Genomic DNA, 12,754 nt, shown 5'->3' on the forward strand with positions numbered 1-12,754 from the left:
TCCCCCTCTCTTCTCTCAGGCCTGCTCCAGCTGTGGCTGGCAGCTCCCAGCAGGGCCCTGCACCCAGGCCCTTGGCAATGAACCCCAAGCTCCTGACCTGGCCTCAGAGATCTCTGCTCTCTGTCCGTCCCAACCATGCTACCCCCAACGCTCTGACAGTCCCTGTTCCATAAACTCACTCCATAATGCGGCCGTGGAGATTCCAGTCTCGTTCCACCTGTGGATGCCCAGCACCCTCCTGCAGCACCACAGGAGGATGTGCCCTCTGAGATGCTCTGCTCCTGCCCCCTGGATGCCAAACTTATCTTCCCAGCTGTTCATCCCCACTCCTTGCTGTTCTAGTGGCATCCAATCCCCTGATTTCAGCCAGTGCTAAAGCTGAGAACCCCTAAAGGTTTCTTTTTTTCCCCCTATAAAGGGGAGAGATACCAACTCCAGCTCCTCTCCTGTCATCCTGCAGGAGATCAAAACTGGAGGTAACTTTACTGGAGTGCTTTGGAAAATCAATTATCTGCTTTTAGAGGGGAAAAAACCTCCCAGGGATTCAATTCCACTTGTCAAACTTCAGCTATTTCCTTTATCCTCCTTGCTGGGAAAGTGTGAGGCTTGCTCACACTCCCTTATTCTCCAGGAAGGGAAAAAAAAAAAAAAAAGCTGTTTGACAAAATAATCATTTTTGCAAGCTGCTGCACTGGCGGGACAGAGGTCTGGGATTTGGCAGAGGGAAGTGCCCGCCTTCCAATCTGATCCCAGCACCAGAGCAGAGCACCACCTGCAGCCTGGTGCCCAGTGTGGAAAGGAGGAGGGAAGGAAGCAGGAGCCATTAGAGACTGGCTGCTGGCCATCCCACATCTCCTTTGGTGCACTGGATCAGACCCCACAAACGACTCGCCAAAAAAAGGAAATCTAAAAATTGGACTCAAAGGGTCTTTTTAAGCACTTTAATCCTTTTGCACTGCCTGTTCCCAGAGCGGCCATTCCTGGCAGGAGACACTGAGCTGGGAAAATCCTACTCCCCAAGCCAAGGAGTTAAAGAGAAAGCTGCTAATCAGCTAAATAGAAGCTGGAATCTGTTCATATGAAAGTCTCTTTTTTTCTCTGTCACCTGAGGGACATCACAGTGTTCCCAAATACACTTTTGACATCATTTGGCAGCAGGGCCCATCTCATCCTCCATGATTCATCCCTTAGGTTATTTTTTTAATATCAGAAAGTGAGCTTTTAAATGCCAAACTCATTTTGCGGGTGGTGGTGGGGAAGTGGAAGAGATTCCAAGTGGTCTCGCTGGGCTGTGCACCAACTGCCTCCACCAAATGGCTCAGAAAGCTCCTCTTCCCATGGAGCTTCCCAGACAAAGCACACTGACAGCCACATCCAACTATTACCTAATAGTTTGTTCCTCAACTTGATGGAAGCACGAGAGGAGAAAGCAATTCCAGCAGGGCCAGATGTAGGACAGGGATCTGGAGATGGGCATCACTTACCTTCTGTCCTTGTTGCCTGCCACCAGCATGTTGGGGGGGCTGCTGTGGAGGTTGACACATGAGAAGTCACCCATGGAGTTGCCCACCTTGGTCACACACTGGTTTGTTTCCAGGTTGTAAAGGAGGATCTGGCAGAGAGGGAATAAAACACCACATCAGTTGAGCAGGAGTACCACGACAAGGTTTTGCTGCTCCACAAAGCAGAGCTGTGAGCACCTGAGGTGTTCTGCAGGACTTGTTTCTTGATGTGTAAAACAGAACCAAGAGACAGATCTACCCCTGTGAAGAAAGGCAATGACACCTGTAGCCATGATATTTTATGAAAAATCCTTTCCTTAGGATTTTTTCTCCTGAGAAGCTGAGAAGCCTCAGGAACAAAATGTAAACAATAATTATCTGCTGCTGTGGAATGCAACAGGTGCATCTGTGATTGGTCTCATGTGGTTGTTTCTAATTAATGGCCAATCACAGTCCAGCTGTCCAGACTGTCTGGGTCAGTCACAAGCCTTTGTCATTCATTCTTTTTCTATTCTTAGCCAGCCTTCTGATGAAATCCTTTCTTCTGTTCTTTTAGTATGGTTTTAATAGAATATATATCATAAAATAATGAATCAAGCCTTCTGAAACATCGAGTCAGCATTCTTGTCTCTTCCCTCATGCTGGGACCCCTGTGAACACCATCACAGACAGCCTCAGAAATCAGGAATTCAGGTTTCCCAGTGGGATCCAGCAACAAGCAGGGATGCACCCCCAGAATGGCCGGGCACAGCTCTCAGTAAAACCACACAGGTGACATCTTTGGGCTTACAGGAAAAGCAAAGGGTTTCCTCATCAATTTTAGCGTTTGAGAGAGCAGCAAAAGCAAACAGCAGCAGCCCTGAGGAGGTCTGGACAGATGGACAGTGAGAGGCAGATCAGTCAAGTGCAGCAGGAACTGCAGGGCAGAGCTGAGCACACACTGAGAGCCTGGGTGCCCTCACACACACACACACAGAAATGTCACATCTGAAGTGGCAGCTCAGATGGGAAAGGCAGAAAAACAACTCTGATTTTAGGCAGCATCTGAGATGATTCAAGCAGAGCCTGGTTGAGAAGCACGAGTTGTTCCCTGTCCGTTCCCACTCCTCTCCTCCATCAATTTAATCACGTTTGCTGTCCTTCCTGTGGGGCCAGATCTGATCTGTCTGCTTGGGCCTTTCAATTTAGGAGAACAAATATTTTTAGAAACAGAAAAACGCATTGGTCAAAGCCCAGTGGAGCTCAGTGCTGCACCTGGCCTTATATAACTTCATAAACATGATTCAATTTCATGGTATTGCTTGCTGAAATGAAAAGAAACCTTGTGACCATGAGAAGAGTTAATGGTATTTAAAACACCAGAAAAACTTCACAGCTTCCATGGTAACATCAGCATAGCCATGTCAACGTCACATCAATATTATTTACTCCTAATTTGCTGATTATAGCCACGTGCAGCTCAATAAATATTGCACTATCTGGACGGATTATTTCAACATTTGCCAGAACAGCAGCACTGATGCTGCCTGGCCTTTAATTTCCTATCTGTGCCATTTCAGAGATCTGAAAGGTGAATTAAGAGAGCAGGAGAGGATCATTCTGTGATGGAGGCCTTTGGGCAACCAAGGTGAAGCTTTAAAGATCTCAAGGAACAGGGTAAAGAGAGACAGAGAATTTGCAGGTTTCCTCCACCTGCCATTCTGCCAGGCAAATTCAGGCATATTGCAGCTCCCTATTAGGATCAACATATCCAACTTCCTTAGGTGTTCCTAAGATTTATAATCTCCCAATTAATTCTTTGTGAAGCTGCCTCAAAAACCATGGCATTTTTCATCCTTAAGACCCCAAAAAACCAAAGCAAGGATGACCTTTGTTGGAAAACCTAAGAAATAAAAGTTAAATTTAAATAAAAATTAATTTAAACTTCCACCCCAAGGAAAAAGCTGCTACAAACTTCATGGCAATGTTAGTGTTTGAGGTAAAAACCAGTTTACAGCCTGTTCTCACTTCAGCCCAGCTCCCAACAGCTCAGTAACCAAACCCACAGATAATGATGTTCTGGCAAAGGCACCTCGAAGGGTTCTCAGTGCAAAGGAAATTAATATCTGTGCCTGGCAACCCAAACTTCTCCTTGGAAAGTTTGGAACAAAAGACAAAGACAATAAACTGCTGAATTCAACTTAAGAAAGAACTGACAGGGTCAGGAGCAATGCATTCCAGCTCCCAGTTGGGCCCTTCCCAGCTGGATGTTAAAACTCCACAGGGGAGAGGGCCAAAAGCTGCTTTCTTAAAAGTCCCCTGGGGCTGATACTTGCAGTGAACATTCATAAACTATTAATTTATCTAAATGACCAGAGCTCCCATCTCTGCTGTAAACATAGGATACATGCTTGAACATCCAGCCATGGCCATGAAAGGCTGGAATGAAAAATTGCACTGAAAGATTCCCATGGAACGTTTTCCATGTTACATTTGCTCTGCCTGCAGCCCCGTGGCAAAGCTCACAGGTAACAGCAGCTGGGAAACAAATTTATTTCTCCTCACATAACTTGAGGGTGGCCAGCAATTTAAAGTGTTTGCATCAAAGAATCTGTAAAAGAATAAGGGTTCACACCCACAAAAATGGAAGAAAAGCTTATATCATCTTCTCCTACCCTCTTCAATTCCTTCTCATGCCTGTCTCTATGCTTTTAAAGATTGTTTATTTTAACCAGCAATCTTGTTATTGATTTAAATTTATTTTAAATTTTATCATGCACAAATGTCTTTCTAACCAATTAGTCCCATCATTGGAAGAGTCTCTGTGATTTTCAGTATCCAGGTTTTGCCTGTCTTGAAATTCAACCTGTCTTGAGCAGTTCCATGACCTGCAAATGAATTTCAAACCCTTATCCTGACCAACTGATAAGTAAAGAAGCTAAAAGCACTCAGAATGCTTAAGTCTGAATAATAATTTCCTGGAGCCAGGGATTTAAGAGCACACTGATGACAATTCTGAAGTTGCTGGAACACCTCTGATGAGCTCTCCTGTAATATCCCAAGGCAAGAAGGATTTTCTTTACAAAGGCCAAGGAGAGAGAATGGAAATACCTGGTCAATAGGGACTTGAAATAAGGGTCTGTGTGTTAAAGGGCAGATAAAGCATAAGATCTCTGGGCGGTTTATAATCCTATAATGCACACTGCAAAGGGATTACCCTTTTAAAGGTATTTATAATCCTATAATGGACACCCAAGCCCAGTGACCTAATAGGTACCGAACTGAGGGAAGTGCACCAAGAGCATTTGGGTGTGAAATGAAGAACCCTGGGATAACACACTAATGAGCAGCCCTGGCCCCTCTGGGACCTCAGGGAGGAAAAGCATTAAAGACCCCGTGCAGGCAGCACCGGGATCCAACGCCCCAAATAAAAAGTGTCACCTATTAACATTGGCCAAATGAAAAGTCCAAGTTGTTGGCCAAGAGCCAGGCAATCTCCCTGAATGCTTAATAATTCAACAAGCCAGGAATAGCCAGAGCATCTCCAGCATTCTGTTTAGTTAAAGACCACAGAGATTAGCAAACACATTATCCATCTCCGAGGCGATCCCTTCCCTGTTACAAGTCCCTTAACGACCTTTACCATCCCTCCCTCTCTCTCTCTCTCTTTTAATAAGGCTGAGCAAATGGGACTTCATTTCAGCCCACTGCCACAGACTGGGGGTATTAATTATTCATGCTCATAGTCTCCCCTTTGTTAAGGCAGTGCATTAGACTAATTCCCCTCTTTGCTGGGTGACTTGGGCACGGCTCAGCCCGTGGCTGCTCCTCTGGGAGGGACACACCAGGAACCCAGTCCAGGCACAGGAAAAAAGGCAAAGTTACTGTTCTGCACAGAGCTGCAGAGCGGTGGGGACAGGGAGCTCTCTTTAAATGCTGTCCAAGAACTCATGAAAGATGCCTGAAATGAATTCCCAAAGAATTAAAGGCTCTGGAGCCAGAAGAGCTGAGCTGTGAGCTTTGTTACATCTCGCTGCTAAGTGAGGTCAAGCGTGGTCGATGCACTCTGCTTGAGACACTTCCAAGAAAAACCAAGGAACTGTAGGAAATGCTGCTGATGGAACCCTTCCATGCATGGCCAAAACCCCAGCAGGTGTTTTGGGATGCTGTGCTGTTGGAGATGTCTTTTTTGGACAGAACATTAAAACAACAAATCCCTGAGCACTTGTTATCAAAGAGCCTGTGGTACTTTCAACAAGAGCTGGGGTGTCCATCCCACTGTCCTGGATGGCAGCCAGCACACGCCTGCTCTGGGAAGAGCTGCTTTCCCTTTCCCTTTCCCCTTCCCTTTTCCCTTCCCCTTTTCCCTTCCCCTCCCCTTTCCCCTTCCTTTCCCTTTCCCCTTCACATTGCCTGAATACCTCCTGCCCACAGGAACAGCGTGGGGCAGCTGGAGACTGAGCTGTGTCTCAGAACTGGGCGAATCCCTCTGTGTGCTGGTTCTTATTATTCTTGTTCTCTGAATTTGGTTCTTATTTAGATGCACTATTGGAGGGAGGATCATAACTATCAGCAAAAAGCACATTGTAAAACCACACTCAAACCCTACATCTTTCTCCTCACTGAACAACACACAGGATCCATTACAGAAGCACTTTTTCAGAAAGAACCATCCAGGATTGAGGTTTCTGTCGTTTCAAGTAAAATAAAACCACCCTGAGTTGCTCAGAGTGGCAGAGGATCAAGCAGCAAGCCTGAGAACAGAATTTACATTTATATTCAGATTATATTTCTCCCCTTTGCTTCTGTCCAGCCCTCTGCCAATTGGAAAAAAACATTGCCTGAATACACAGAGATATTGCCAATGAAAAAGGGGCTGTGAAATTCCAAGTCCACCATAAACAAAAAGGGATCTGGTTTCTGCTCAGGTCAAACCCATCCAATCCAGAGGGTACCTACAAAAGCAGGAATATGCATTTGTGGAGGAACTCATCAAATTAAACACAACATATGGTACACACTGCTGCAAGTTTGGATTTTATATCTAAAGGGATGTGGAAAACAAGAATATTTTTAAAGTTTACAAGCCCCAGGGGCACAGTTTCCCTGTGCAAATGTATTGGATTGCCTACTGTAAATATGGCACATAACACTGCAACAACAACAAAAACAATCTGACTGTTAACAAATGCAAGGTCAGCACGCTGATACTTGTGCACACAGATAAGTGTTCTGGCTCCATAAATTTCAAGATGAGCTAAGATTTAAAAGGAGCAGCTGAAGGAGACAGACAGACAATCAGAGAAGAAGAAAAAGAGTAAATCAAACACCAAACAGCCAGTTAAAAAAATAAATAAATAAAAAAGCAGTTAATATCCATGAATAATGGATGTTTGATTTAAAAGCAGTTTACTCCAATATGATGTAATTTTTGACAATCAGCCAGAGAGACTATTTTTCAAGTTCTTGCCAGATAGAAGTCATTGTGGGGAGCTGGGAACACAAGTGCTTCTCTGAGCATGTGGAAAATCGACTTTCATGCCATCCTAAAGGTGACTTTTCCTGGCATGCGCCGGGCGATGCCTGAAAACCCAAAAGCAGCAGAGCTCCCAGCAAATCCAGCAGGAAAAGCAGCTCCCTGCTCCTCCCCATCCAACACCTGCTGCACAAGTCACACACAGAGCTAAAGACGAGTGCAGTTTGCTTTTCCCTTTGAAGTTTCCCTGAGCCTGGAGTTGCAGAGTGAGGCTTCAGGCTGGTGGCAAGCAGGGGAGCCAAGCTCGGCGCTGGCGCTGCCAACGCACCTGCAGCCCTGGGCACTGCCAGCCCCCGGGGCTCTGCCAGCCTGGGATGGGCTGGGATGTGGGCAGATGTCTGCTAGGACTGGAATGGGGTCACCAGGCTCGTTTGACTCGTGCCTGGAGCCTGGGCTAAGAGCTCCAGGGCCTGTGGGGAGGATGTTGTGTTTACCCACCGAACCACCCACACACTCAAAAACCCCTCTAGCCCAGGGACATGTGCTCCCTAACCTGAGGGAAACCTTCTGAAGCTTAAAAACTGAATTAAATCCCTTGGTTTCATCACCTGGAATATTCATGGCACATCCTAGCAGCTGTATTTTCCAAACCTGAGGCACCCACCTCAGCCACCGTGCCAATTTTGAGGCACTCACACTATAGCACACAGAGGGGGGAAAAAGCAGAATGTCCTTAATGTCAGCCAATAGAAAGGCATTGATTTACTTATTATTTATTTAGTCTTTTATTTATTTCAACTTGTAAAATTATTCCTGGTCATTTAAGAGTGTTTGATCAAGAAATCATGCAAAATTTAGACAAGAAAAAGTTCTGGACTCTCTGCTGGTGTCTTTTCCTTGTAATAGTTCAGTTCCTTAGAGAGTTCTGTCTCTCTGACATGGTACCAAAGAGCTTATAAATAAAAAGGTATTTAAAACACCTTTCAACACCTCCAAAGATCTGCTAACACCCTGCAGTCCTGCAGCTCCTCAAAGAGAGACATTTGAGCAACTTCCATCTGTTCAAACACCAGCAAGCCCTGCCCTTCTACTGGTAGGAAAACAAGAGTTCATAAAGATGAATTTGCTGAAAATTGGGCTCTTTACGAGGGTCACAGAGGCCAACAGAAGTGAAAAACCCCACATTTTTTAAACAAGAAAAGCTAAGATTAAAAAAATTGAAGTCTTTGGCACTCCATGAGAACTTGAGACACTCAACACCAGGAAAGACAATGCAACTTCTCAGTTAGGAGGATTTTAGTTAAAATAAGGTCTAAGTAAGGTGTAAAAGCTCACATAAAGCAGCCATGAACTAAATATATCACCCAAAAATGACTGTAAAGTATGAAACTCAATTTCAAGGAATATTTACTGTTGTCCAGAGCAGCTGGGGCTGCCCCTGGATCCCTGGCAGTGCCCAAGGCCAGGCTGGACAGGACTTGGAGCACCCTAGCACAGTGGAAGGTGTCCCTGCCATGGCAGGGGTGGCACTGGATGAGCTTTCAGATCCCTTCCAACCCAAACCACTCAGGGGTTCTATGATTTCAAATCTGTTTTCACTCACTATCACTGGTTAATTCCACTGGACACACTCACATTTCCAAGCAGCTGAAGAATTCCATGGAAACACAAAATCCAGGAGCAAACCCAGGCAGTGTTTCACTGGCTGCTGAGAGGAGCCAGGTGAAGTTGAACACCTTTCCTCAAGTCAATCAGCAGCTCCAGAGAGCTGCAGAAGCAGCAGCATGAACAAGCAGCACCCGAGAGAGCTGATCTCAGCACATCCAGCTTCTGCCTCAGAGCTGGAAGCTGTAAAATCATCCCTTCCCTCCTCTCCTCCCCATCCACCAGCCCTGGAATCAGGTTCATGTTCGTGCACAAAGCAACCAAACCCACACCTGAACTGTGCCTGGCAATATCTGTAACAAAAATCCTCACCTGAGCTGTGCCTGGCAATATCTGTAACAAAAATCCTCATGCATGCTGTATGAAACTTCTTTGGTAGAAAAACCCCCAAATCCTCCTTTGCTCATTGTCTCATATCTCCAAGAATTGCTGAATATGTTAAAAATTTTGAACAGAATTTGAAATACAGGAGAAAGTTGTGGTTTAGGATATTTCCCCTCATCTCAGGAGAACAAACACCTCTAAATTTCACAGAAATAATCCACAAAGCTCACCTCAGTTGTAGTAGGAGACCAGACTTACCTGACAGCAGGTTCAGGGAAGGTTATAAAGGCACCAGCTATGAGAAAAGCTCCAGACTGCATCAGAAACCAGATGAACTCAAGCCTAACATTTATCCTGCTGCCTCCTTTCGAGGTTTAGATCCTGACCTGAAGAGCACCAAAGCCAATCTGTGGATTTAATCTCCCCCATGGTGTTCAAACCCAAAATCCCCACAGGTGCGTGCCCAGCCTTGTGGTGCTGCAGCAGCTGTGTGACCAGGGGATGTGTCACTGGCCTGACATCATCCCTCAAGGAATGTCACCTGGATGCCCTGGGAATAAGGATTTCCCCCATGGGTCATTATCTGGGCTATTTAATTAGCCCTAGACAAGCCTAGATGGGAACACAGATCTCAGAATTTGGACTTGAAGGGATTTCATGTTGAGTTAACAGAGCTGAAACAACAAAATCTTTCATAGCTTAAGTTCAAAAATGAATTCCAGGAGCACTAAAGCAGAAGAACTTTCAAGAAACAGCAGCATATTTGGGTTGTCTGGTGCTACTAAAGTGCAAGCTGAACTTCTCAGGGATGAAGGATTTCTGTTTTCTCCTCCCTCCTGCACGGGTGTCTCTCATCTGACAGGAGCCAAGTCTAGGCCACGGATTTGATGTTTTCCTCCTCTCCAACATAAAAGTTCCCAGTCAATTTATGCCTCAGATCTCAGCTCTGCTGTCAAACATGGCTAAAATTAGGAAATGATTTTATAAAAAGAGAGAGGGAGGAAAAAGATGGTTTCCCTAAGTGTTTTGATCAGGAAGCAGGTTACTAGGCAGGGATTGCCAGAAGGAAAATAACAACCAGGAGGAAAACAAAGAAAACCCTGAAGTGGGGAGGAACACAGGCAGCAGCCAGAGGGGCTGGAGTCCTCCAGGATGGCATTTGCAGGCTGGGGAGCTCTCCCAAAGCCAGGCTGTCCCCGTGGGCCCAGTGTAATCAGCCACTGCAGAGTCCCTTCACGTCTGCGCGAGGCCGCTCGTTAGCATAAGAGCCATCAGTAATTAATTTCCGGCGTGATGTCAGCTGGAGCAGCAGTGCCAAGGCAGTGTCCTTGTCACACCCCCCTGGCTGTCTGGGCCCATCTCCCTGATTAGGATGCACCAGGTTTAACGCAATCTGCCAGCAAGAGCCAGGGAGCTCAGGACTAAATGAGGAAAGATGTCCTGTGGTGGTGTTCACAGGGGTCTCAGGACGAGAGATGAGAATGTTGACTCCATGTTTCAGAAGGCTTGATTCATTATTTTATGATATATATTATATTAAAACTATACTAAATGAATAGAAGGATTTCATCAGAAGGCTTGCAAAGAAGGAAAAAGAATGATAACAAAAGCTTGTGTGTGACCAAGAGTCTGAGCCAGCTGGGCTGTGATTGGCCATTAATTAGAAACAACCAACATGAGACCAATCACAGATGCACCTGTTGCATCCCACAGCAGCAGATAACCATTGTTTACATTTTGTTCCTGAGGCCTCTCAGCTTCTCAGGAGGAAAAATCCTAAGGAAAGGATTTTCCATAAAATATGTCTGTGACAATGTCCAGCTTTGCTGAGCAGCATTCGGACCTGGGGGTGTTTCTTGTCGGGACCCAGGACATTCCTCTGGCTGCCCTGGGTGATTTGAGACCCTGGCAGGGGGCTCAGAGAGCTTGGCACAGAGTCAGAAACACCAAAAACACCTGTGTCTTCGACTTTGGCCCATGGAAACAATTACCAACTTTGTGTGAGGAGTTACAAGCCACAAGGGTTTGAGTAGAATAATAGTGAATTTGTCACAGGGTGAAAAAGTAGAATTTTGGGGATTTAGAATGGGGGTTCAAGAGGCAAGATGGAGGAATCTGGGTGTGTCCTGTCCTTCTTCTCCTTCTTCTTGTCTTCCATTTTCTGCTGTGATGGTGACACTTTTTGATTGGTTTAGAGTAGAGACAAACTGTCTAACATAGGTGATAGGTATTGGAAAATTATTGTAAATAAAGTACAGGTAGTTCTTAGTATAAAAAGCTAACACCATCCCAAGGGCAGTCAGTGTGCCACAACCCAACCTGCTGGACAGAGAAAGAATGTAACAGATAAGAGAAAATAAACAACCTTGAAAAGCAGAGCTGAGGAATCTCAACTTCTTCTTCGGAATTAGTTTCTTTGGGAAAAAGAGACTTTCTAACACCTCAGGGTCATCTCAACCACAGAAAACCGAAGGTTTCTCTGTTCTTTACAAGGCACAAAAGTGATCACTGGGGCAATGCCCCCAAAGGAGGCAATTTCACCTCCTGCCCTCCCACCTCTGGAGGGAACAGAGCTGGGTTAGGACAGCAGAGGAATGAATAAATACAGCACAGCTCACAGCAGCTCAGCCCTCCAGGTATTTATGGGGGTTTTATGGGGAATGAGATGGAGCTGGACACGTTTATCCCTTACAGAGGAAGCCCTAAATAAAGCCTTTCCATTCCAGTCACTCACCAAGGGAAATCCTGCATTTTTACACTCCAGACCACAGTGGTCTGCAGTGGGTGCTCCACTCCTGCTCCTTCCCTCACTGCTGACAGCCTCAGTGTTACACAAAAATGGAATGAAACCAGGGACTGGAAAAGGGAGGCAAGGTGCAGGAAAGGGACAGGAACTCTTCCCAAGGCATCTAGAAACACCAAAATCCCCTCAGAGTTTGGCCAAATACTCAAGAGCACAGCACAAAAAGCACCCCCCTCCTAAGGATGCTCATTTGCCTGATACTGCTCAGGATGAACAGAGGGGCTGAGGGATGGTTTGGGATTTTGGGCTGTTTACTGGGGTTTTTAGGTGGGATTTTAGAGATGAGTTCCCCCTGATGCCATTGGTGCAGCACAGACAGAGCTGGGCCTTGCTGAGGAGCAGAGGGTGCACAGCGAACCCAGCTGGCTGAACACATAATGTCAGATTGTGCTTTTTTCTGACCTAGAGATGGGGCAACCGAGAGGTGTTTTAAAAAATTCTATTCTATTTTTAGTCTCTTGTGAAGGATGAGACAATACAGATATTGTAATTTACACTACCACAATTAGAAGCTAATTATTTCTTAATTACAATATAGTATAAGTGGTTTTTGACTTATTAATTTTTACCACACTATGCTGTAAATGTCTTTAAACTAATAATCTAAAATTACTCTTCATAAATCTTACTACAATATCTTTTTCATAATTCTATTTCCTTAAAGTATCTAATCTTATTTATAAAGCCATCCTTTGAAACTTGTTTCTAGTTCTATTTCTCAACAATATCTATCTTATTCCATACTATTTCTAAGTCAATATTTCCTATCTCAAAGTTTACATACAGATACATAACTTCCTATCTCAAAGTTTACATACAGATACATAACTTCCTATCTCAAAGTTTACATACAGATACATACTATGTAAACCTTGTGTCAAACATTAAAAATTCTCCACAAGTTCATTTCCCACAGCTGAACAATAATCCCTCACTTCAGCCCACAAAAGAACACAAAGCAGCATCAGATTATTGCATTGAATTGTTTTCTCTCTACTCTCAAAA

At 45.0% G+C, this 12,754-nt stretch overlaps 1 protein-coding gene across 1 annotated transcript in view; it reads right to left on the minus strand.

The window, feature by feature from the left end:
- Positions 1-12,754, minus strand: part of FBXW8 (F-box and WD repeat domain containing 8) — a 60,662-nt gene that overhangs the window by 10,746 nt on the left and 37,162 nt on the right. Inside the window, exon 8 of the mRNA XM_005428445.2 lies at positions 1,485-1,612. Coding sequence (XP_005428502.1) covers positions 1,485-1,612 — 128 coding nt within the window. The remainder of the gene's footprint in view (positions 1-1,484; positions 1,613-12,754) is intronic.

This window comes from Geospiza fortis, unplaced genomic scaffold (assembly GCF_000277835.1).
Source record: "Geospiza fortis unplaced genomic scaffold, GeoFor_1.0 scaffold31, whole genome shotgun sequence".
Lineage (NCBI taxonomy): Eukaryota > Metazoa > Chordata > Aves > Passeriformes > Thraupidae > Geospiza > Geospiza fortis.